Below are 22,441 nucleotides of genomic sequence, written 5' to 3'. Positions count from 1 at the left end.
ATGCCTTAAGCCAATTTCTCCCTTAAGGAACACCTGGGAGCTCCTCGATGCTGAGACACGATGTCTGGGATGACGCTGCTCGTTTATCTGTGCTAACAGCCGCCCAGCCGTGGCAAGACGGGAGTCCTGCCATAGATTCGGAACAAATCCATCTATAAAATATATTCCCCAATGTCTCATGGTCATTTTTTGGGAACTCTTGAGTGTCATGTTTTCTAGTGTATGGGGTCTCAAATTTCCAGACTCCTTTAAGCTCGGTCTTTGTGTGCTGCCAGTCAGATGCTGGTCTGATATCTTGACTTACCAGCCATTTTCATGTGAGGTGTGGAACCTGGGTTTTGAGCTTTTGCTGGGTTTATCTTTGAACTTTTATGTTAGCAGGTTATTCTGCTTTTTTGTCTCTGCAGCAATGAGATTTGAGCTGGTTAAATATGATTTTAAAGGCTGAAGTCTGCTCTGAAGGGTATGAGCTTTAGTATTTTTAGGTTAATGGACAAAGGATGAGGTTGTGTATGGTGGTGGTTCTCTGCTAGCTGTTCCCTGTGGCAGAAAGTTTTAAGGCTGCTGTTAGAGGGGGTTAGCTGTCTCCTTTGGAGAGAGAGAAACTGTTTCTGGTTTTCTCTCCTCACCTGCATGGAAGCGACTGAGATCTCAGACTGTTGTGATCATCTGGTCTGACCCAGGTGGCACAGTTTGTGCAGCTAACGTGCTTGGCCTTGTTTTGGAGGAACACACTTGGGTTTGGTTAAATAACACTGCAATATAGGAGCAGAATTATTTCAACAGCTTTGAAATTCAGGTTAATGAAAAAAGAACAAAATTTAGAAGAGGCAACAGCCTAAATTCTCCCCAAAAGCGCAGGCTGAAATAAAATCAGTATTTCTGCAGATGCGTTTGAAGATTTGATGTTATTTTCTGCTGTCTGTTAGGAGCATAGTAGCTAGATGTTGTGACTGCAGGTAACAGCCAGTAGTTTGCAGTCCAGAAATTTCACATTTGTACCCTGTGCTGTAGCATTTCCTTTTTTTTTTTTTTTGGCAAGTTCCTCTGCTTTCCCATCAAAAATACCCCCAAACTATGGTGCGGTCATGGTGGTAATGACCTCCCCCAACTACAGAAGTACGCAGCCACCTCATGAAGCTGGTGGGGATGTGACCAGGATCCACCTTCTGGAGTGGCACCACAGGCTTGTCTCAACCCTGGAGCCCCTCCAGCAGCTGTGACACAGCTGTGGCAGCACCAGCTATTTTTTGGGGGATGGCATAGGGAGAAGGGAGGGTCTGTGCCTGGCACGGAGGGAGCTTCCATGGACAGCTTCCACCTCTGCTCCCTTTACCTTGCTTGGTTGTCTCTTTGTTGCTGGCTAGATAGAGAAAGGCGAAAGGACGTGTTATGCTGAGGGATGTGTGTTCCTGGAGTCCCTTCTCAGGTGTGGAGAAGTTTTCTGACTTACTGTGTGTAAATTACTTAAATCTGGCCGTGCGAGACCGTAACATGCTACTTCTACCACAAGGTGGAGGCAGTGGACCCGGGAGGAGAGAGGGAACAGCTAACAGTGAGAGAAATGCTGGAGATTCCCAGAAAGTGCGTGCCTCCATCTTCCTTGCCCCAGAAACACTCCCTTGCACGCGTACGTGCGTACAGGCGTGTAAGGGTTGCCTGTGAACTCTCTTCCCTCTTAAATTCATCACTGGTGAGATGATCCGGGTCCTGATTTTGGAGAAGTTCAGGAGTTCCCAGCTGCCCCCCGCGCAGGCGTTGTGGTGGGACTCTCCCTGCGCAGGGGCAGCAGTGCTGCGGCGGTTGCGCGCTTCTACACCAGCACGTTAGCACTGGTGCGGCTGTTCCTAAAGGATTAAAAATCGTGAATCGACCTCCCCTCCTCAAATGAGGAAATCACTACCAGATGAAGTAATTCACATTTTTGAAGACTAAAACCTCCAGACAGACTTTCAGATGTTCCCCTGCAAGATTTCAGAGCATTTTCATATCATTTCATTACTTACTGATTTTGGTCAACGTTTTATACTCTGTGGTTTCTGTAAGAAGATACCCTAGTCTGTCTGAAATGTTACCTTTGAATGAGTGGAAAGTGGCTGCACTGGTAGTTAATGGGGAGACCTGTTGTTACACTACCACTTTCCTAAAAGGGTCAGATTGGCTGCTTGGGTCAGAGCTGCGTGGAGCTGTTGTAATGCTGGAGTTAACTCATCCATCACCCTCTTCCCCGGTAGCTGATCTGCATGCTTGCTCTGGGGGCATTGGAGAGGGGGAGTGGACTGATGTCAACCCCCCTCCCCTAAATGCTGCAGGACTTGCTCGTGACTGTGTGTTCCAGTAGGCATGGCAGCATGTTGGCCTGGCATCTGTATTTGCAGAAGCAGCACAGAGGACCAAGGTGGGGCCGCAGGGATCTGAGGAGTGTGGCCACAGTGTTGGTGAGGGGTGTGCTACCTCCCCTCTTCAGCAGTGGCTGCTGTCCTACACCACCCTGGTAACTGAACAGCATTTGTCCCTGGAAGCTGATGTTACTGAAGATTGATACTTACTGAAAGCCAAGTAGAAATAAAGACGTAGAAAGGCAAAAGGAAGATGGGATGAAGCTGTTATTCTTGTTCAGTTAGCAGAAAGAGAAAGATTTGCACTTCACCTGTTTGTAACAAGATACAGGTATAGCATAGTGCCGGCTGGGGTGGGAGTGTCCTGTCTTTCCCCTTTGAAGAGCGGTTTTATGTACACCTAATCATAATCCTTGATTCAAGGTGAACCAGTGAGGGGCAGCTCGTGATGGCCTCATCACTGCTTCCACCAGGGGTGGAAAAAGGCTGGTGAAGGAGAAGGTGGAAGAAAGCAGAAGGCCTTGGCTGGATTCGCCTGGAGGAAGAAGCACAGAACTCCTCCAGCTCAGCTTTGCTGAGGTGAGGTGATGGACCCAGGGGCTGGCACAAGGCAGTTTCTCCAGAGGATATGCTTGGGTGCAGAGTCATGGCTTATATGCTATCTTTGTGTAAATTAGTGATTGTCTTACTCTCACGTCCTGGTTCTTCTCTGCCCAAGGGAACAGCATCATGAAATCATCTATGGTGTCCACAATGGCATCAGCTAGCGCCTGTTCCACAGGCGTCTGACCTGCCAGACCTGTGGGAAGCAAGCACATGAAGGGATGTTAGAGACAGCGTCAGCAAGAATTTTGATGTCCTGAAGGTAAATTCTGTTCTTTGTGAACATTTCCATAAACATATGTTCTCTCCAGTGCTTTTTTGATGCTAACAACGTGCATTTGACTCCTTGCATCCAGATGCAATCTCATCTATCTTTGCTTTTTTCCCCATCCAGCCTCATACAACCATCCAAGGTAGTGAGCTGTTCTTTCCGCCACCTGAGCCCACAGCCTGACTACTACTTCTTTATCCTTTTTTCCACTTTCCACCATCGCAGGACATTCAGTGAGGGTCAACACAAATTCCTTTCTGATAATCCTTCCCTATGCAAGCTTTTAATGTCCTTCTCCATCTTGTGGTCTTTCTATCTCTCAACACGACCTCCAAAAGTGCTTCTGTCAAAGTCTGCTTCTCTTTGCTTCTGTCCTGCCCATTCAGTCCCACTTTGAACCTTCTCGTGACATCCTGCTTGCTTTTGATTACGGTAATCAGGCACCTTAGCCAAACTTTGCCTTGCTTATAAACCCACTTTCCTCCCCTGTTGTCCTTTGGCTTGCCTGTAGTCTTTTCAATGCTACTACTTTTTTCCACCACTCTCGTTCCACTGACCTGCGTTCATGCTTTCACCTCTGTGCAGGTTCAGGTCATCCTTTTCTTTCTCTCTTGGTTGTTTAAGACTCACCTGGAAGCTCTGTGGCTCCCATAAACCATATGCCCTTCCTCTGCCAAGTCATGTCCCTTACAGAAACTTTATGCTTTTGAAGGCAAGTAATGCGTCTTTCCTTTTGGGCATCAAGTTCTGTGAGCCTTCAGTAAAGAGTCTGCAGACATCAAGCTGAGTGGTGTGGTCGACATGGCTGAGGGACAGGATGCCATCCAGAGGGACCTGGACAAGCTCAAGAAGTGGGCCCATGTGAACCTAACAAGGTTCAACAAGGCCAAGTGCAGGTCCTGCATCTTGGTCGGGGCAATCCCCAGTATCAAGACAGGCTGGGGGATGAAGGGATTGAGAGCAGCCCTGTGGAGAAGGACTTCGGAGTACTGGTGGATGAAAAGCTGGACATGAGCCACCAATGTGCACTCGCAACCCAAAAAGCCATCTGTATCCTGGGCTGCATCAGAAGAAGCGTGGCCAGCAGGTCGAGGGAGATGATTCTGCCCCTCTACTCTACTCTGCTCTGGTGAGACCCCACCTGGAGTCCTGCATCCAGCTCTGGAGCCCTCAGCCCAGGAAAGACATGGACATGTTGGAGTAAGTCCAGAGGAGGGCCAGAGATGATCAGAGGACTGGAACACCAATCCTACGAGGAAAGGCTGAGAGAGTTGGGGATGTTCAGCCTGGAGAAGAGAAGGGTGCAAGGAGACCTTATGTTTATAAGAAAGATGGAGACAGGCTTTTTAGCAGGGCCTGTTGTCCTCAAGGGGTAATGCTTTTAAACTAAAAGAGGGCTGATTCAGACAAGATACAATGAAGAAGTTTTTTGCAATGAGGGTGGTGAAACACTGGAACAGGTTGCCCAGAGAGGTGGTAGATGCTCCGTCCCTAGAAACCTTCAAGGTCAGGTCGGACGGGGCTTTGAGCAACCTGGTCTAGTGGAAGATGTCCCTGCTCACAGCAGGGGGATTGGACTAGATGACCTTTAAAGGTCCCTTCCAACCCCAACTATTCTCTGATTCTGAGAGTTGTTAGTGACAGGCAACTAAAAATGCCATTTCTTAATTTTGAAGACTTAGTGACACAGGCAGACTGAACAGCAGAAGTAGCAAGTTTTTACTATAAATTTGAAAAAAATTTCTTTCCCCTGCCATGCATGGTTCTTTTTCCTGCTGTAGCTGACAGTGTGCTTAATGCCAAAAGGAGAACAGCCTGGTCTGAGCGTGCTCCAGAAACCCAGCCTTTGTGGCTGTTGCAAGCCAATGGAAATGCTGTCTGGGGAAAGTCTAAGTCAGAACTTCAGACGGTAAAAAGGAGCACAGCTCCAGATCAGCCTCCCGATAGGAGACGGGGAGGGAGGCAGCGTGGGTGGGAGGCAGGCTTTCTCATCGTTTTTCATTACTAGGTGTACGCTCATCATTCTCCTCTCTTGCAAGTAGTAGATTGCATCAAGGATGGAGGAAATTGGCAGGAGCGCAGTACTGCAGACGTGCTTGAAAATACCTTGTGCTGGTGCCTTGAAGAATAACGCTCTGCACTTCTGCCTGTTTTCTTAGCTGGAAAACAGGAGGTATTTTGAAAAGCAGGTTACAGCTCTTCACTCAGAGTGTAGTAAAGTAGGATAGTACTTGCTTCCCAGCCCCCCTCTTCAATCTGCTGATGTTCAGCACACCACAAACACAGCCAACTTCGACCAGACCAGTTTTGCAGATCATTTTGAATGACAGCTTGCTGACCTAAAGCAAGCTCTGACTACTCTCTTTGATTACTGGTATTACTAAGTCTTCTATCACTTTATCTAACCAGTCGAGTGCTTCCATATCATGTAAGTATTTAAAGATGCAAGTGATGTCACCGTCTGATCTAATCTCTCTGCCAGCTCAGAATTATTGCCTAAATCTGCTTCAGAGTGCTCTGCCTGCTGACTGTGATAATCTCTAACACTTCCAAAACCTCCTCCTCATGGTCATTGCTCTGGTTAGCCTGGCAGCTCAAAGTCTAGCTCCAGGAGAAACTGTCCTGAAAGCCTTAGGGAAGCCGCAGGTACATGCTTTCTGTCGTGCAGTGACAGGTGAGTATGAAGTTCATTGGCTGGAGAAGTCAGCCCGAACCCCAGGTATTGCATGCAGAGGGGAAACATAATCAGATGTAAGGGGGGATTATTTCTGAGTTTCCTTTAGGTGTACACACTTACAGTATTAAATATGCAGCTCAGCCACATGACTTCAGCTCAGAATATCATTTCACACTACAAGTTGTTACTCTGAACCTTTTTTTGTCTGTTTTTTTTACTTTCTACATCACATTCGGGTGACTCGAAATCCTGTCATACGGCATTGTAGCAGATGCGCCTTGCTCTGTTTCTTCTTCCTGGTCTTGGAACCACGGGGTTGTAGCCTGAGATCTCATCAGGACTGCTGCAGCAGCCCCAACCCAGTGAGCAAAACTGGCACCAAATCATGGTAAGGAAGGCTGATGAACATGGGCATGCCACAATACAGTGCTTCTCAGTCCTTTTTAAACCATTGCTGTGTGAGCAGCACCTCTAATAGCACCCTATACGGCACACTGCGTTTCTGTGCTCAGCACTTGACGCTGGCAGAGATCCTACAGATGCAGCCAGAGGCTGATAACTATGAGCTGTTTGTGCCTGGGAGAAGCCCCAGTGCCAGTATTGCCATGCTGGTGTTGACTTCTCCTTGGTTGGTCTTGCCAGGCTGTTGGTTTGTTTCTATTTTTCCTGTGGGTGCAGAACAGAGCAAGAAAACAGTCAAATATGTGTTACCTGATTCTCTGGCGAGGTATCTTGCTATTGCCAGGCTCTGGTGAATGATAACTCCATCTACTTCCAGAACGGGGATTTTGTGGAATGGGATAGCTTGGAAGAGAAAGAAAAAACAACCAAAAAGTTAAATCCTATCCCTTGACAGTGAGAGTCTGTAATAGTTTCAATGCAAGGCTATGCATTGTTATGGCATTTAACAGTTTCTCAGTATTTCTGTATGGAAATGCATGGACTTAAAAAGAAAAAAGTAAGGTTAAGGACGTCACCAGATTACACTACAAGAAGGCAACGATATTGTAGAAACTGGGTATTGCATTTCCTATTTCCTAGTCTTGTGCTGTAAAGGCTGAGTGTGCTCCTACGTATCCTGAATTCTTTATGCAGGGAAACTCTTCTGTATAGTCTTCTTTTTTCCTTCTGTTGCCTGCTTTCTCCTCCACAGGAGAGTGACTGCCAAGGTTAGGCACAGTACTACTGCAGATTTTGTAGTTCAGGATCCTTCTGCCGTATGAGATAAGAGATTGAGTAAAGACTACAAAGGTGCTTTTTCACTTACACTTGTTTTAAATTCCGAAGCAGTGATTCAGAGAAGTAGCTGTATTTTGGAACTTACATTGGGATGTTTCACTTGACAGTCATCACCAACAGACAAACATAGCTTTCACACTGAACTGCAAATGCTAAGAAGATATTCAAATTTACCTGACTTGGCTTGCATTAAAAAAAAAAAATTCAGTCAGTCATGAGGAAGAAACCTCCAGACTTTAAGTACAGAGGAAAACAAACTAAGCAGGCATCATGGATATCTGTAAGAGAGTTTGAGATGAGAAATCAATCTTCTTTTTCAGTTGTGAGTTTAGCAGCATGATGTATGTGAAAACTTGGACTGCTCTTTGGCCATGTTTCGGAGAAGCTGCTGGCATGATATCGAATGGGGCCAGAACCTCGGAGCAAAGCTTAAGCTGGGGAAAACTATTGCGTTGAGGGCGGTGAGAATCCACTCGTGGGAGCCCTGTGCTGTTCACTGGAGGAACTTTCAATCTCTGTTTCAAAGGACACTATTTCATTAAATCCAAGTACATGATTGCAAGTGCTCACCATAGCCAAATACTTTGCACCTGGTTTTCATCTGGATTACACTTTATGTAAAGAAGTGTATGTCTATCTTAAAACTGCCCTGCAATGTAAGAGAGCAGTAGCAGAAAAGTGAGAATGTTGGCTACTGGAAAAGTGCAAGGTGCTTTCAAACCCAGGAGAGCTGTCTTTATGGGACTGCTAGAACGCCACTTGTATTCCGTAAGGTTTCTTACTCTTAGTGTAAAGGGAAAAACAATGAAACCTGATGCACTCATGACCTGTTTATCAAGATAACTTCATCAGTGACACAGTCATTGGTGAACGCTGCCATGTGGCTCTGTGGTTTAGCATGCAGTCTGTGAATCACATTAGGTATCAGATCTTAGATGTCAAATCTGTACCTGCAAAATGAATTTGGCAGCTGCACAAGACATCCAGGACTCCTCTGTGCATTATTTTTCTGCATCTGAACACAGTACTAATGATACCCTTTTTTTTTAACCCCCAAGTTCAGCACGCTGTGGGGCCGATATGAATTTTGATGCTGATGAGTAGCAGGAGCAAGAGCATGAACTGCTGTGCCACAGGGAGAAAGCAAGCACTGCTAGTTGTTATTGAAACATTAATAGACTTGTTGTGCAGCAGACTTCATATATTTATTATCCAGAGAGCAGCAAGGTCTTGGCAAGTCCACGTATTGCTTCATTGAGAATCCAGAGAGGAACAGGCACATTCCTGAATGCTAAACCGAAAAGGTCTCTGGTTGTGAAAATGAGAAGAGCCTTGGTCCTGTGCTGTGGGTTAACAGTGCAGTGCCCTGAGCATCGGTGCCTCCGAAGCCACAGAGCTGTGAAATAACTTTCGTTTGCGCAGCATAGCAGCACATCCTTCATGCGGACGTGAGTGGAGGGTATGAGAGCGCGTGACTGCTGGACGTGCCGTTGTGGTCAGCCTACAGCTGTCTTCTGATCCCCCCAGACCACACAGGCTGTACAACAGGTACAAGCAGCAGCGCAGCCCGCTCGGGAGCAATAACTGCCTCCCCTGAAGGAGTTAACCGGCCTCTGTGGAGGCCCCAGGAGGAGTGCACTGGGCTGGTGCAGTTTTGGCTGGGTCAGCGTGACTAACCAGCCTCTGTAGCAATAACTGTCAAAACACGATGATCGCTGCGCAGGTTGGGAAACTACAATTGCGTCATCTGGAAACCAAACAGACCATTTTCTGCTGTGTTTACGTGCTGGGGAAAGTCTAACAGCCACAGCTTTGACTGATGTTTCACTTTATCAGCCACTACAAGGAAAATGAAAGCCAGTTTGTTTGCACAGAAGTTTTTTGTTTTTTTTTTTTAAAAAACCCTTAACTACAGCAAAAGTAGGAGGCATCTTTCTGACAGCTGAGGAACATGGATTAAGGTGTGAAAGGCAGCTGGGTGGCAGAGTGGTAGTAATCGTTCATGTTCTGTTTCTCAGACACATGGCCATTTCTGGAGTCACTTTTTTTCCTAGCAGTCCACAGAATTCAAGAGAATCGCTATTTATTCTTTGAAAACATGAGTAATGCCTACAAACTTCCTCCTCAGTGCTGAGCTATTTTCATTAAGATCTGATTATTCTTTCCTGGAAAAGAAACTGAGTTTACAGTTAAAAATATACAAATACAGATTTGATTTGTGTGCAATAGAAATATTCATACACTTGCATGATTCATAATGCAAGTATAAAATAAATAAGTGAGAGCAGATTTTATTTTGCATTGTCTCGTGAGCCTTAAATGTCCAAAAGGCATTATACTTTGATTTATAATGACACCTGGGTCTTTTTTGCGGAGAGGCAGCATATCTATTGCCATCATTACTAAACAATGAACTATTTAAACACAACAGATGGTAAATGGGAGATGTTCCTTCTTTTCTTGTGTGTTCAAAATGCCATTTGATTTTTTCTTATAAAGAACAGGGGGGAAAAATGTGATTTGAATATAAACATAGGGTGTTTTTTTCTTGCTGATAGAGTGTATGTATATGATTATACACTGACTTTTGTGGAGTGTGGAGTTAAGCTGTAGATAAGTGCAGTTCTGAGAGGTTTGAAGAAAGCATGCTTGTGCTGTGCAGATCATTGTAAAAATCTGTCATTTCTTCTTGGGTGCAGGGCATGCTATTCTTGCACACCAGAAAGTATGGCAGATATCCAGGCTGCTTTGCAGCTGAACAAAATAGCAAAGAACAGTCAAGGGGTAGAAAATATTTATACTACCTCTCCTCCATATTGCAGGAGAAGGTTTAATGGCTTATAAAGTTGCGTTTTCAGTCTGGTAAAGTTTACAAAAAGAAAAAAATCTTTTTGCTTTTGAAATATTATTATCCAAAATCCATGTAGCAAGACCAAAGTTTTAGTAACGTACAGTGAAGTATCTTTTTGCTCTTGAACTTAAAAGAACAATTTCCTATATTGATAAATTCATAGCAAAACCAGGAGATTGATTACGTATAGATAAGATTGGCTGTTGTGGGCAGGAATGTGTTCCCTGTGAAAGCTGGAGACTTCCTTTTCCAAGTGGAGAAGGGTGGATTTATGTCATGCAGCTCACCCTAAGGAAGCGTGCAAGAGCCTTCATACTGGATGGGCGCAGTCTGATTGCTGGAGGCAAGGTCAGGGTTTGGCAAATGACCTCGATGTGGCCTCTCAACACCTTGCCCATAGCCCGTTTTTTCTGAAGCGCAGCAAAAACCACAGCCAGGCCGCCTACTCAGGGGCTCTAAACTAGAACTGAAAACCCTCTGTCTGTACAAGAATTTAAGCAGTACTGCTCTCAGACTCATAGATATGCACTTTTGTGGTGCTTTTGGCCCTGGCTCTGCTCGCTGACAACACACACATAAGGAAACTCTGGGGATGTCTGAATGTGCCGTGTGTATAAGCATTGCATGAAAACTGCTAAATTGCACATGGTTTTGGTGAAAGGTTTTTGTGCAACTCCAGCTGAACAAAGCACGCAGATCAGTTCCTGCCAGGCTCCTACATCAGATGAGCAAGCAAAAGTGATGGCACGTGAAGCTGGAGTGTGAGGGGGATCTCATTTGGGTAGAATGAGAGTTGTGGGGGCAAATCATGAAACAACACACATCAGAGAAATCGTGAATGAGCAGTTCAGCCACAGTAATGCAGACTGGGAGGATGTGTGTGTTGTTTTGCTAGTTTTTCTTTAACCTTGATGAGTTAAGGGGGCTGATTTGTACTGAAGTCTGTTTATACCCTTGTGTACCCCTACGGATGTCCTTTCCATGTTTTCCAAAACAGTGTTCTCTTGCAAAGCTTCCGACTCCCACTTGAGCAAATACATTTCAAGAAGGAAAACTGGAAAAATCTGTTGCTGTCGTTGTACAAACAGTGTAATGTCTCAGGCAAGAACATAATATATGACCCTTCCCTTTTAGTTTCTACTTGCTTTGTTGCTCATCTGAAGCAGAAGGTGCTATGAACGCTTGGGTTGATTTCTAGAGTTAGATTGAAAACTCACTGAAAAGAGGAACAGGGTTTTTCAAAAGTATGCTTTTTGGATAACTAAACCCATAGTCGTCTTTAAATTGGACTTTCATCACGAGCAATGTCTTGCTTTCCTATAGTCTTGGTTATTCATTGCTTTTAGTATTGCATGCCGGAAAGACATCCGACAGACTTTACACACCCCATGAAGAAAACCTTGACAGAGGGTAAGTGTAAGTCATCAGCCTTCTCTGCAGTCTTGCTTCTCATTTTAGGAAGGGCTTGCTGAAAAATCTGCGCAGTGTTTAGGAGCTGGAAGAATTCCTTTTTATACATACTTTAACTTTGGTTTGCTTTTGTGACTGGAACTGTGATGTTTATAGTCTCTGCTGGCTACTAAGCAGGGAAGATGAGGCCTGGTGTGTGTTAAAAGCAAGGACATCTGTATAAATTGTCTCCATCCCATGAAGTCCCTAAGGGCTGTGATAACTATTCCCATCTGGGCATGCCTATAGGTTCTCACCAGTGTTCAGGCCTGCCCTTTGCCCATGAGCTCCTCGCTCATCCTCCTGGGCACGACCCAGTGAATGGTGCTCATGTGAGCCTGTTTCTCTGTCAAGGACAGCGAGGGGAAAGACAACACAGAGCTGAGCACAGTTTTGTCCAAGCCTGGCAGCTAGGCTGGTTGGCTGCTGGTGTGGAGAAACCAGAGCTTAGTGTGGTGCTATGCTTCTCGCCGCTGCTCTCCCCCAGCCAGTGAGGAGCCATGATGCAGATAGTTTTTAATGTTCTCCTTCACTTAGCTCTTTCTTCCTTTTCCATTCATCTTAACTTCTTCATTATTCTTCTCCTTCTTGTCTCTGTTCTTTCCTTCCCACATTTATCCTGACTTGCCTCAGCTTTGCTCCCAGGCATGAGTTCAGGTTGCCCCATTTCTCACAAATTGACCTGCTTTTCCCCATGCTTCCTCCTGCCTGTATTCAAATCACCCAAGACCTTAATGCTAAGCAGCCTGTATTTGAGTAATTAATAGTTTTTTAATCAAGTAGCTTAGATTGATGCCATAGTAAGGCAGCTGGATTGGTCAGATGGAGGAAAACACGTCACAGCCATGCTTCTCACTACAGTATCTCTGTCAAAATAAATTCTCCTTTGCCTTGAAAACTAACCGTAACTGCTTTTCCCTTCTATTCATATTTAAATTGGATCATGAGAAACAAATATATGAGATACTTTGCATCTTCCAATAAGATGTATATGAAGGATGCATTTTTTGAAAGGCTGGCAGAGGAGCAAGGCCCCTGGGAAGTGATTGGCCTGGAGCTGGAGGCATCCAGAATCTGTATCTTCTAGAAAGGGATGACCAGGATGGTGCTCTGATCTAACTTCAGCCCAGCTTTAGTGATGTAGCTATTACAGCTCATATTCTCCTTGAAGTGATTGCTAAGCCCTACTTTTTAGCCAATGACAGCTATTTACACATCTTAGCTAGAGCTGCGTAGCAGTAAGTCACTGAGGAAACAGGACAACTGCTCGCTTGAGAAATTCTTGTCTGCTGTCAGGTGCCTCTCAAGATTTATCTGTCATCTTGGAAGTATTTTCAGTGCAATAACTAGTCTCTCAAGTTTCCTGAGGACCTTTCAAGCACCATTCCACCCCTCCTAAACAGTTCATGGGATGTTTACAGCAGTCAGTGAAATGAAAGCATTCTTTGCTATGACGATAAAGTCTATGTAATCGCAATTGTGTCCAGTTCCCTGAATGAGCCAGAGAACAAAAGCCATTACTGCTTGCTAGCCTAATATCTCAAGGAGATGGTAACTTGGTGCACTGTTACAGTGGATTTTCTGCTATATCATGGCTTACATCAGTGCAATGATGCTTTTTGTGAGGAGCCTGTTATGTGGCAATACAGATTTTGGGTGAGTTATGTGATAGTATATAGATCTTGAATTGACTACGGTTAAAATGGTTGCATGGTCAAATCAAAGTCTGTTCAAAGGGAAACACGAAATGTGAGTTTGTTTACTTATTTAAATAATTACTGACTTCTATAGAGTGAAGAGTCATGTAAAGCTGCTACATGATATTTGTCTGTTTTTTAAAATTCTGTGCTAAATGTAGTCAATGCTAATACTTACAGAATCACAGAGTGTTAGGGGTTGGAAGCGACCTCTGTGGGTCATCCAGTCCAACCCCCGTGCCGAAGCAGGGTCACCTACAGCAGGCTGCACAGGACCTTGTCCAGGCGGGTCTTGAATATCTCCAGAGAAGAAGACTCCACAACCTCCCTGGGCAGCCTGTTCCAGTGCTCCGTCACCCTCAGAGGGAAGAAGTTCTTCCTCATGTTCAGACGGAACTTCCTGTGCTTCAGTTTGTGCCCATTGCCCGTTGTCCTGTCGCTGGGCACTACTGAAAAGAGCTTGGCCCCATCCTCCTGACACCCACCCTTCAGATATTTATGAGCATTGATAAGGTCCTCTCTCAGCCTTCTCTTCTTCAGGCTAAACAAGCCCAGCTCCCTCAGCCTTTCCTCAGAGGACAGATGTCCCCTCATCATCTTACATACTAGTTTGCTTATATTATAAACTAATATAAACTACAATCCTTGACCGAAATCAGCAGCTGGAAAATTTACCAAAGATTATCTGATTAGTGACAGAATGGGAAAAAAAGAAATGTTGAGATACAGAAATTTTAAGTTCAGAGTGTATAAGCTAAATCACATAAGTTTTTATGCCCCCCTCTCATATGTAAAAAAGCACCATTTAGGTGTAAACAAAATCAGTGAGACCATTTTTCTTGGAGTGAGGGGTTACTTATTAGCCTGAAGTACTGTTAAGATGACAGCTTGCTGGGGAGAGCCACATGAAAAATGGCAAAACAAACAGCAAAACCCATCACGCTCTTCAGTCCAGGTCAAAATTAGATCTGCAGCAGCTGCAAGTCTGCTTTCCAAATGGCCTTTCTGCACATTCATCTTAATGCACACTTTTTCCATTTTCCCATCAATCTTACAGAACTAAGTCTTTTCTTCAGAATAATGACAGTGTTTTCTGGTGTATATGGTATCATTATTTGTTTGGTAGGTTGGTATTTGTTGCGAAACCTTACTTTAGTTTTGTCAAAATTAAAGAAGCAAACCTATCCTCTGCGCAGAGACCTGACTACTGGTGCTCTTAGACAAACTTGAATTCTTTGATTTGTTCTCTTCATAGCTCAAGAAACGTGAAGTGCTCTCCTTGTTCAAACTCTTGCCCTAAGTATTTTTCCTTTGTCTTTCTACATAATACTTGAAGTTTTTTTTTAAAAAGGGACATTACTTTGTACATGCAGACTCTGCAGTCAAAACTATTTTCAGAACTTTCTGAAAGTGGCAAGGGGATAATTGCAAACATGGTGTATGCAAGTGTGCACAGCAATTTGTCTGGTATTTCTTCATCTCAGTTCAATATATAGTTACGTAATTAGTTCAATAAATTGGACCAATTTTAATGATTTTTGAGGGTTGCAAAACAAGCAGTGTAACTAATTGCTATTACATTAGCTGCTGTTACATCAAATGCAGCTGTAATTCCCCTTATCATTGCTAAATGCTTACCATCCTTCAGTTTTCACCAGAATGAGACCCTGGAACCTGCTACTTTATCCTTTTTCTTTTTGAAGTAGACCCAGTCCAGGCAAAATGCAGAAGACATTCATATTCCGTATTCAGCTCTTTCTTATGAATCCTGAGCTTCATAAGAAAAAGCTGAATACGGAATATGAATGACAGTAGTGTGGAAGATCTCTCAGCAGAGTGGACTATGCCTTTGTACATGCAGTGGGTTGGATGGATCTCCTCATTTTGTATTTGCTGTTGAACACAGCAGTGATTGAACATTTTTGGCAAAGATCCTGTTACCTGCTTTACTGAGGACTGGTGCTTTTTCCTCTTCAATCCCTGCCGCCATGGAGGGAGCTGAGGCATGTTTTGAAATTTCAGGGTAATGGAGAACGCAAGTGGTTTGTTTTCCTTATGGCAAATGGTGCATCACTGCTGTGTGCAATGCTGTTGTAGCGTTGAGACACACAAATTCTAAAGACCTAGTCCCTAGCTGGGAGGCAAACATTTCTTGTATTGAGTCATGGTCTGCAAAGTCAGTGTGTTTGGTACCTTGGGGCAGGTCAGGGCAGTGGCTATTGGTCTTGTTGTACAGTGTAAGGCTGTTGACTGCAAAGCCCTGTTGCTACCTTTTATTTAGGGTTTTGCTGAATGATTTGCCTGTGGGAGATTACTTTGTCTGGAAATACCATGAGTAACAATTGCTTCACAAGGGAGGAGGAGGTAGTCATCAGTCTCCAGGCAATTTCCTTAGCAGCATTACATTGTTATGCATACAAACAAGACACCTTTACTCTTTTTTTAATTGATGAACCTCTTAAATTGCATATTGTCTGCAAGGAAGACGCTGCTGCTGGCAAATGCCACCACTGTACTGGTGCTTGATCTAGGATTCAGGGAGCCTTCCAGAAGCAAAATTTTAGCAACCTGGTACGAGATGTAATAGTACTTTCAGACAGGCATCCAACTATTTTTTTGTAGGTGTAGGTTTTCCTGGTCAATTAGCATGACACATTCCAGTTCCCATCCACTGACTGGGTGTCTACAGAAGTCTGAAATTCAAACAACGCTTAGGCCAGCACAAATTTTGCACAGATGATTTCACAAATCTGAGAGCAACAGCTCCCACATTTCATTAAACTTCTTATCTGCTTTGGAATTTTGTCTAGGAATCATAGTAGAAGCTTCTATGAAAGACTATTATACAGAGAAAAAGAAAAATCTTAATTAACCCTTGGCAAACCTGCTAACAAACTTCACATCACATAGAGACAGACAGACATCCAAAGGTTGAATGACTTGACCAACGTTCATTAATGCCACAGATATAGCTACAAACTGTGTTGCTTAGGATTTCTAGGCAGCCTCTGCTCCCAATGTTTTGGTGGTAATGGTGTTGCAGCTGGGCGTGCGCTGTAATGATCAAGCGCCATACATATAAAGCTTCACTGGGAGGTTTACGATGTAAGCACTGAAGAAAAGCAGAGGAAGGATTTTCCTGTAGTGTTTCTTGTTCTGGCTCGCATATCTTTTCCTAGGATACAAATGTCTCTGTAGCCTTTAAGCCACTACTCATGCTCTGTCTCTTGAATTGTCTGACTTAAAAATCAGTATGCAAAACTCTACACAGAATTATACTTTGCTAATATTCTCTGAACTTTATTTTAGGACATAAGTGGGTATGTATATGTGTGAATATGCATGTAGTTAAGTAGGAAAAAGGCCTAGGCAGAGCTTTCCTCTGTTCCTCTGAGTTGTCAGTCTTGCCTTTAGCTTCTGCCTTGCTTCCTTGTGAATTGCAGTGGGAGAGACATAAACTGTATCACATGGTAAACAGGTTTAAGCTCTTAAAAAGAAAAGGTTTCCGAAGTCAGCCATCCCTAACTGAAAACATCACTTCTCCACTGCTTCGTCTGCACTCCTCTCTGGGGGTTGCTAGCTAGTGTTTTCTAGATTTGAGCACCACAGATGGGCTTCAGATGCCACTTGGAGAGCAGCAGCGCTGTCGAGCATTTGTCACTCAAGTCACTGCAAACATTATGGAAAAGGCCAAATTTAACTGCATCCTGCAAAAATTTGGTAGGGTGCTGCCTGGGCATATAAAGTGGTGTGAAAGCCTACTGAGAAGCATTGTTTGATTAATGAAAATCACATTGTGCATTAGTTGTGCATTTTCCCAAAATTAAAGGTGTTATTCTTCATTCTGGATGTGAAAAGCATCACAGGCTGTGTAGCAAAATACAGGTCAAATCCATAAAAAGAAGGTAGATATCTCTGACTTTGTATCTCCCTCTCCAAACTCAAGATCTGTTTCATTTGAACTAAGATTAATTTAATGATCAGAAAAGACAAATAGCTTTAATAAGCTGAAGATGGTTACTTTTAATTAAAATACATGAAATGGAGTATTGTAGCCTGCAGAGTACTCTCGGAGGGCTATTCTTAGGAACAGTGATATTCTAGCACCTCTTTTGATCAGTTTGTTTTCTCTTTACTGTACAAACTGATTTGCTTTGTTTTCTTTCATCACATTCCCTCTCTGAAGACCTTTCTGGTTGCAGAGCAGTGTTGTTCTTGACACTTTTTTCCAATTTGGCTTACTAAAACTGGGGTGAAGGTTGTGGTGTGGTCTCTGAGACCAAATCCTTCAAAGAAGCTGGGAAGATTAGCACACATCTGGTCAGTTTTAGGCAGACAAAGGCTGAACTGAATTGATAAGGAGTAAAAGCCCAGCTGGATAACAGCAGATAACTCATTTTAGACTGTCTGAAGATTTGGATCCAGACTTCTGTGAAAGCACCAGAAATGACATTTTGGCTGCCTAGACAATAAAATTCCCATAGGTTTCATTAAAGCCATGGATTAAATGTGTTTCTGGTCATTAAATATAGTGTTACCTCCTCAATTGCTTTGATTTTTGAGACCATTTCTAGCAGAGCTTTTGATATAAGATCCCGTATTACTTACTTGGTTTGATTTTGGGCCAGTCTGCCACTTCTATCCTGTGGTCTTCATACTTCTTGCCCGAATAGGCAAACAGGTAGCGACTGATTTCTGCTCTTCCTCGCAGATTGAAGTACGTCAGCTTGTAGTGCGGCATGCTGGATCCCTGGAAGATAAGACACCGTGTTGCTTGAAATATGTGTAACTCAACCCCTTTTTAGAAAAGCACACCATATGCTTGTTTTTGAAACATGTGATTTTACAATACAAAGGACATATTACACTAAGCCATGATGCGTTGTACTTTGCAACCATTGCGTTAGTCACGCTTTTTCTTTCTGCATTTGTCAGCCACAATATTCAGACTTGGACAATGACAGTTAAACCTGCAGTTCCTCCTTGCTGATCTCCAGAAAGGTGGCTGGATTTTTTTTTCAGAAATATTAAGAACTTTCAGCTTTCATTTACCTTTCTTGTGACTCCAGACTCAGACCATTCCTATATAGTGTTTTTCAGAGTGCAAATCTAAAACAATATACTGTAAGAGAAGACAGCCACTGTCTTGAGTAGCAGCTTTGTTCATGCCTGTCCTGCTCAGGCTCTGTTGCTTATAGAGACCTTCACCCAAGACCAAATCATGAGAATTTCCAAACTGTTGTCATTTTTGTCATTAACTATTATACTAGTTGCATAGGCAACTGACCCGAGTCATTTTAGAAGCAAAATTTTGCTATGAAAATTAGTCTACACTGTTGTTTTGAGAAAAATAATCATCAAATTCTCTCAGGTTCTTGTACAGAAGCCAACAGAAAATTTGACATTACTTTGTTAGTTTTTCACGTGGATTTATCTTCATTCAGTTCTAGTTAGGAATCATATAGCAGGAAGGCGCCATTTGTTTCTCAGTGTAACAGGCAACAAAACAAAATAGTCATGAGTTTGATTGTACAAGGATGGTGCAGGAAAGGTGAACAGCTAAGGCCCCTTTAAGTCAAAAATAGGCTATTAAACTCTGTGCACATAGCACCTTAATAAGAGAGATCTTTGAACTCAGCTGAGACTTAAATGTACTGGCTGAAAGAAACAAAAACAATCATCTGTCTCCTCCCCCAAAGAAAAACCCTTTCAGCCTTAAAGTAGACCTTGCATGTCATTTACCATTCTTCTGTATCCATTAGATTCAGTGTTAGCAGTAAAGCGTGCAACACAGATCATCTGCACTAGGAAAGAAAGGGAACTGTTTTTTCTTAATGAGTAAGCACTACTACATAACCTTGCAACAGAAACAACCTCCTATTTAGTCATCGTGCCTTTGAAAACGTATGCTTGAGGGCAGATGATATCATCAGCTTTCACTTTAAAGGGAGAGGCTCTTTGTTCAGAAGCTGGGAAAGCTTGTGCTTAATTCACTCCAAGATGAGCAAGCTGCCTTTGCCACTTTCTCCTCAAAAATAAAAACACATACTTTCTGTCCGTAGAGTAGCAAAGGCAAAAAAAAATTTCACAGCAATAAAGCACACGGAAGGCTGCTTGATTTATTGTGAAAGATACCTGTTGCCCTACAGCACGCAGCGGGATCAGCAGAGGTTGTCAGTAAATGGAGATTTTTCACAGCTGGTGGCCCAGCAGGGAAGCTGCTGTAGACAAGAAGAGTTACCTATGGAAGTATCTACCAGTGCTTCAAAACAAAGACACCACTACAGTTAATTTGTTTTAAGTCGAGCAAGTGTGTTCCTTTGCACTGTATAAAAGAGGGAACCTGCAGGCAAAATGAATTACATTAGGATGCGATTAGTTTTCTAGGCATGTTAATTACCAGAAAATGAGTCTGTTGCTTGGTTAACACAGCACGCTGCTTACAGGTGTAACTTTCTTTCTCTATAGAGACAAATTTTGACAATTCCAAATTTTCGTGCATATTTTAGATGTCGCACAACTGTGCTACTCTATTTTAAAATTCTGTACCCAGATTTATTACTTATTATGCTTTATTATACTTATATTATGTTGTTATTTGTTATTATACTGTATCATTTATTATGCAGGATGCTTGGATTATATGTCTACAAACTTGATATAAGAAGAAAAGACAATATAGTAGCTTCTTTTTCCAACTTGTCCATGCCGCTGATCTTGTGTGGTCATTCGAGAGTGAGGAACAACATTTTTAGAAGAGCCCGTAGTATCTGAGGTTCAAATTAGGCATGACTTAGTGATCTGGGAGTAAAAGGGAAAAAAAAAACCCACTTGATTCCTACTTCACTATTTTTTTAGAGGCAAGCAAATACTACTGATTCAGTCTGCATGTGGAGAGGATATGACCTTTAACACGCAAAACCCACGCAGTGTCTGCTTCCCTTCTTTAGGGGTGTCCGCAGAGCCTTTTCTACAAACAGTAATGGAGGCTCCAGGGCTCTGGACTTCCTACACCACTCACACACGGCTCCAGCATCTCGGCTACCTCTAGCCTGCCTTCACAGAAAGTAGTTGAGGGCTGGAAGACATTTAAAAGCACAAAAATAGAAGATTTTAAGGTACAGTCATGAGGAAGGTGGTAGACAGTTGTATATGGAGCGGGCTGGAGACGAGTGAAGCATAACTTATCTGGTGGCGAGTATTTTGAAAGAGAGCAGTGTCCTTCTTACTGTGGGAGAGCTTTATATACAAAGACATGTATAATCAGGACTAGTGAGATGATGTAAAGAAAAGGGAATTTTGGCTGAAGATCAGGAAGCCTTTCTGGCTGTTGTAGTAGACTGTGGAATATTTTGGTCTGTCAAGGAAGCAGTGGAAACTATTGTTTGAAATGTCTAAAGCAAAGCTAAACAAATTTCTGATGAATACACCGTAAGGAGTAACCAAATATTTGCAGTGTTGATGCACGTTCAAGCTTATGATTTTTTTTCCGTCTGTGAACAAAAAAACCCCAACCCTACGAGGAGTTTACCAAAAATACTTGACATTTTAAAGGCCTCTATAGCTTTATTGTAAACATGTTTTTGTAAATATTTGTACGTTTTATTTTTTATTTGTATTCATTGTGAAATGTCAGGAGCAGCGCTTCCTAAACAACTACAGATACATTTCTAAATGAAATAAATGGTTGTGTCTGGAATAGCTTTTCGCCAAACACACAGAGTAAGTTGTTGGGTTTTTTCCTTACTCTCCTTTATCTTGTTTCCCCATGTGTTTTGTAAAGAAATGGATCATGAGGAACAAATTTAAAAAATTTTAAAATATCTAAAATTACTAAATGATTGGGAAATGTGAGTTTTAGGGGAAAGTAGTCTATTTGGGGAGTTTGAGTTAGTGCCTTTTTTTTTGGGGGGGGAGCTAGGGGGATCTTTAAAAGAATTTAAAATTATTTCTCTTTTTTGAAGCTTAGTCATGGCTTAAAAACACTGGAAGACGTTGGTGGGGGGAGAATCATAGTGCCCAGACTTGCAAACATTTAGCCACCTGCTTAGTGCTATTTAACCTGTTCGGGTGAGCTCGTTGCAAAGCCAAGCATGTGTAAGAGCGGGAGCGGGCTGATACTTTCTGCTAATAAATCTGCCATCTAAGCAGTGGATTTTCAATTTCTAAAGTGATGAATACATGGCCGGGACCCACCTGTACACCTGTCCTGCCTTACATTGACAGCGCCTGTGGAAACCTCAGCCCCTGTTTTACTGCATACAACTTTCAAAGCACTGAACTCAACTAGTCTAAATTTACTACTAAATTAGCTTTAATACTTCAAAGTTGTTGACCCCCTTAGCTGATTTTCTAGCTTTCTTCTGCGGCTTTCTTAAAGCCAGCTTAATTGGCTTTAACATACCTTTGAACAGAAGATTAGTGGATCTTGTGATTAAATTCAACTTTTGGAGCCACTCAAGTGACAAAATCAAGCAGAAAAAATAAGAGGAGGTCAAATATGTGTAAAGGTGGCATCCTCCACATTCCTCATGAGTCAAAATTCAGGTTGAGATTACAAGTGTTTAAGACATCTTGCGACAGGTTTCAGTTTAAGACTGTCCATGTCTTTATGGAGATACGCTATTACCTGATGAATTTGGGATGCTTTTATTCCAGTTGAAGCAGGACTGAGCAATCAATTTGAACACTTCAAACAAGATTAGAGTTAAAATTCAGAGCCCAAGAAGGAATCAGTGTCATTGTCTGAGAATTAAAATGCCGAATTTCACATAGCACTAGTACTGAAGAGGAAAAAATACTGGCAAATTGAAAACTATATGAACATACTGGGAGGATACCGAAGCAAACAGTCCCGGTGTCTGCAAGGTATGGAACACTTTTGCTCTTACTGGACGACAGTGCTCCGTTTCCAAGGGTAAATCACAAGTTCACTGCCTGCATTTTGCCTGTTTGAGCTAAGTTTCCAGTGTGTGTCTGGTGTAACCCAGGGCAGGCAGCCTCTGTCAGCTGGTGCACAGCCCTGCCCGCCCAGCCTGAGCCCTCGCCCTGTGAAAGTAAACATCAAAACTCTGCTGGGCTTTGTAGAGGAACAGCGTGTCATCTCTGTTTTGGAAAATCCAGCCCTCAAAGGAACACAAGGAAATGTTCTTCAGGCTGGTGGCGGACGCAGAAACCTGGAAGCACATGCTCAATATGTGAATCGGCAGGGGGGGGAATGAAGACAAAAGGCAGCACTTTATTTCACTTATTTTGGATATGGTTATTAATATTTGAGGTGACAGGCAGTGGAGACTGAGCTGGGGGCAGAGGGAG

At 43.1% G+C, this 22,441-nt stretch overlaps 1 protein-coding gene across 1 annotated transcript in view; it reads right to left on the bottom strand.

Moving 5' to 3' along the window:
* Positions 1 to 22,441, bottom strand: part of HPGDS (hematopoietic prostaglandin D synthase) — a 31,553-nt gene that overhangs the window by 1,605 nt on the left and 7,507 nt on the right. Inside the window, exons 2-4 of the mRNA XM_009936973.2 lie at positions 17,735 to 17,876; positions 6,602 to 6,694; positions 3,029 to 3,138 (exon numbers count right to left, since the gene is read on the bottom strand). Of these exons, the coding sequence (XP_009935275.1) occupies positions 3,029 to 3,138; positions 6,602 to 6,694; positions 17,735 to 17,867 (336 nt within the window). The 5' untranslated portion in view covers positions 17,868 to 17,876. The remainder of the gene's footprint in view (positions 1 to 3,028; positions 3,139 to 6,601; positions 6,695 to 17,734; positions 17,877 to 22,441) is intronic.

This window comes from Opisthocomus hoazin, chromosome 5 (assembly GCF_030867145.1).
Source record: "Opisthocomus hoazin isolate bOpiHoa1 chromosome 5, bOpiHoa1.hap1, whole genome shotgun sequence".
In the NCBI taxonomy this organism is placed as follows: Eukaryota; Metazoa; Chordata; class Aves; order Opisthocomiformes; family Opisthocomidae; genus Opisthocomus; species Opisthocomus hoazin.
The sequence above is the reverse complement of the archived record's forward strand: the minus strand, read 5'-3'. Positions and strand labels throughout refer to the sequence as shown.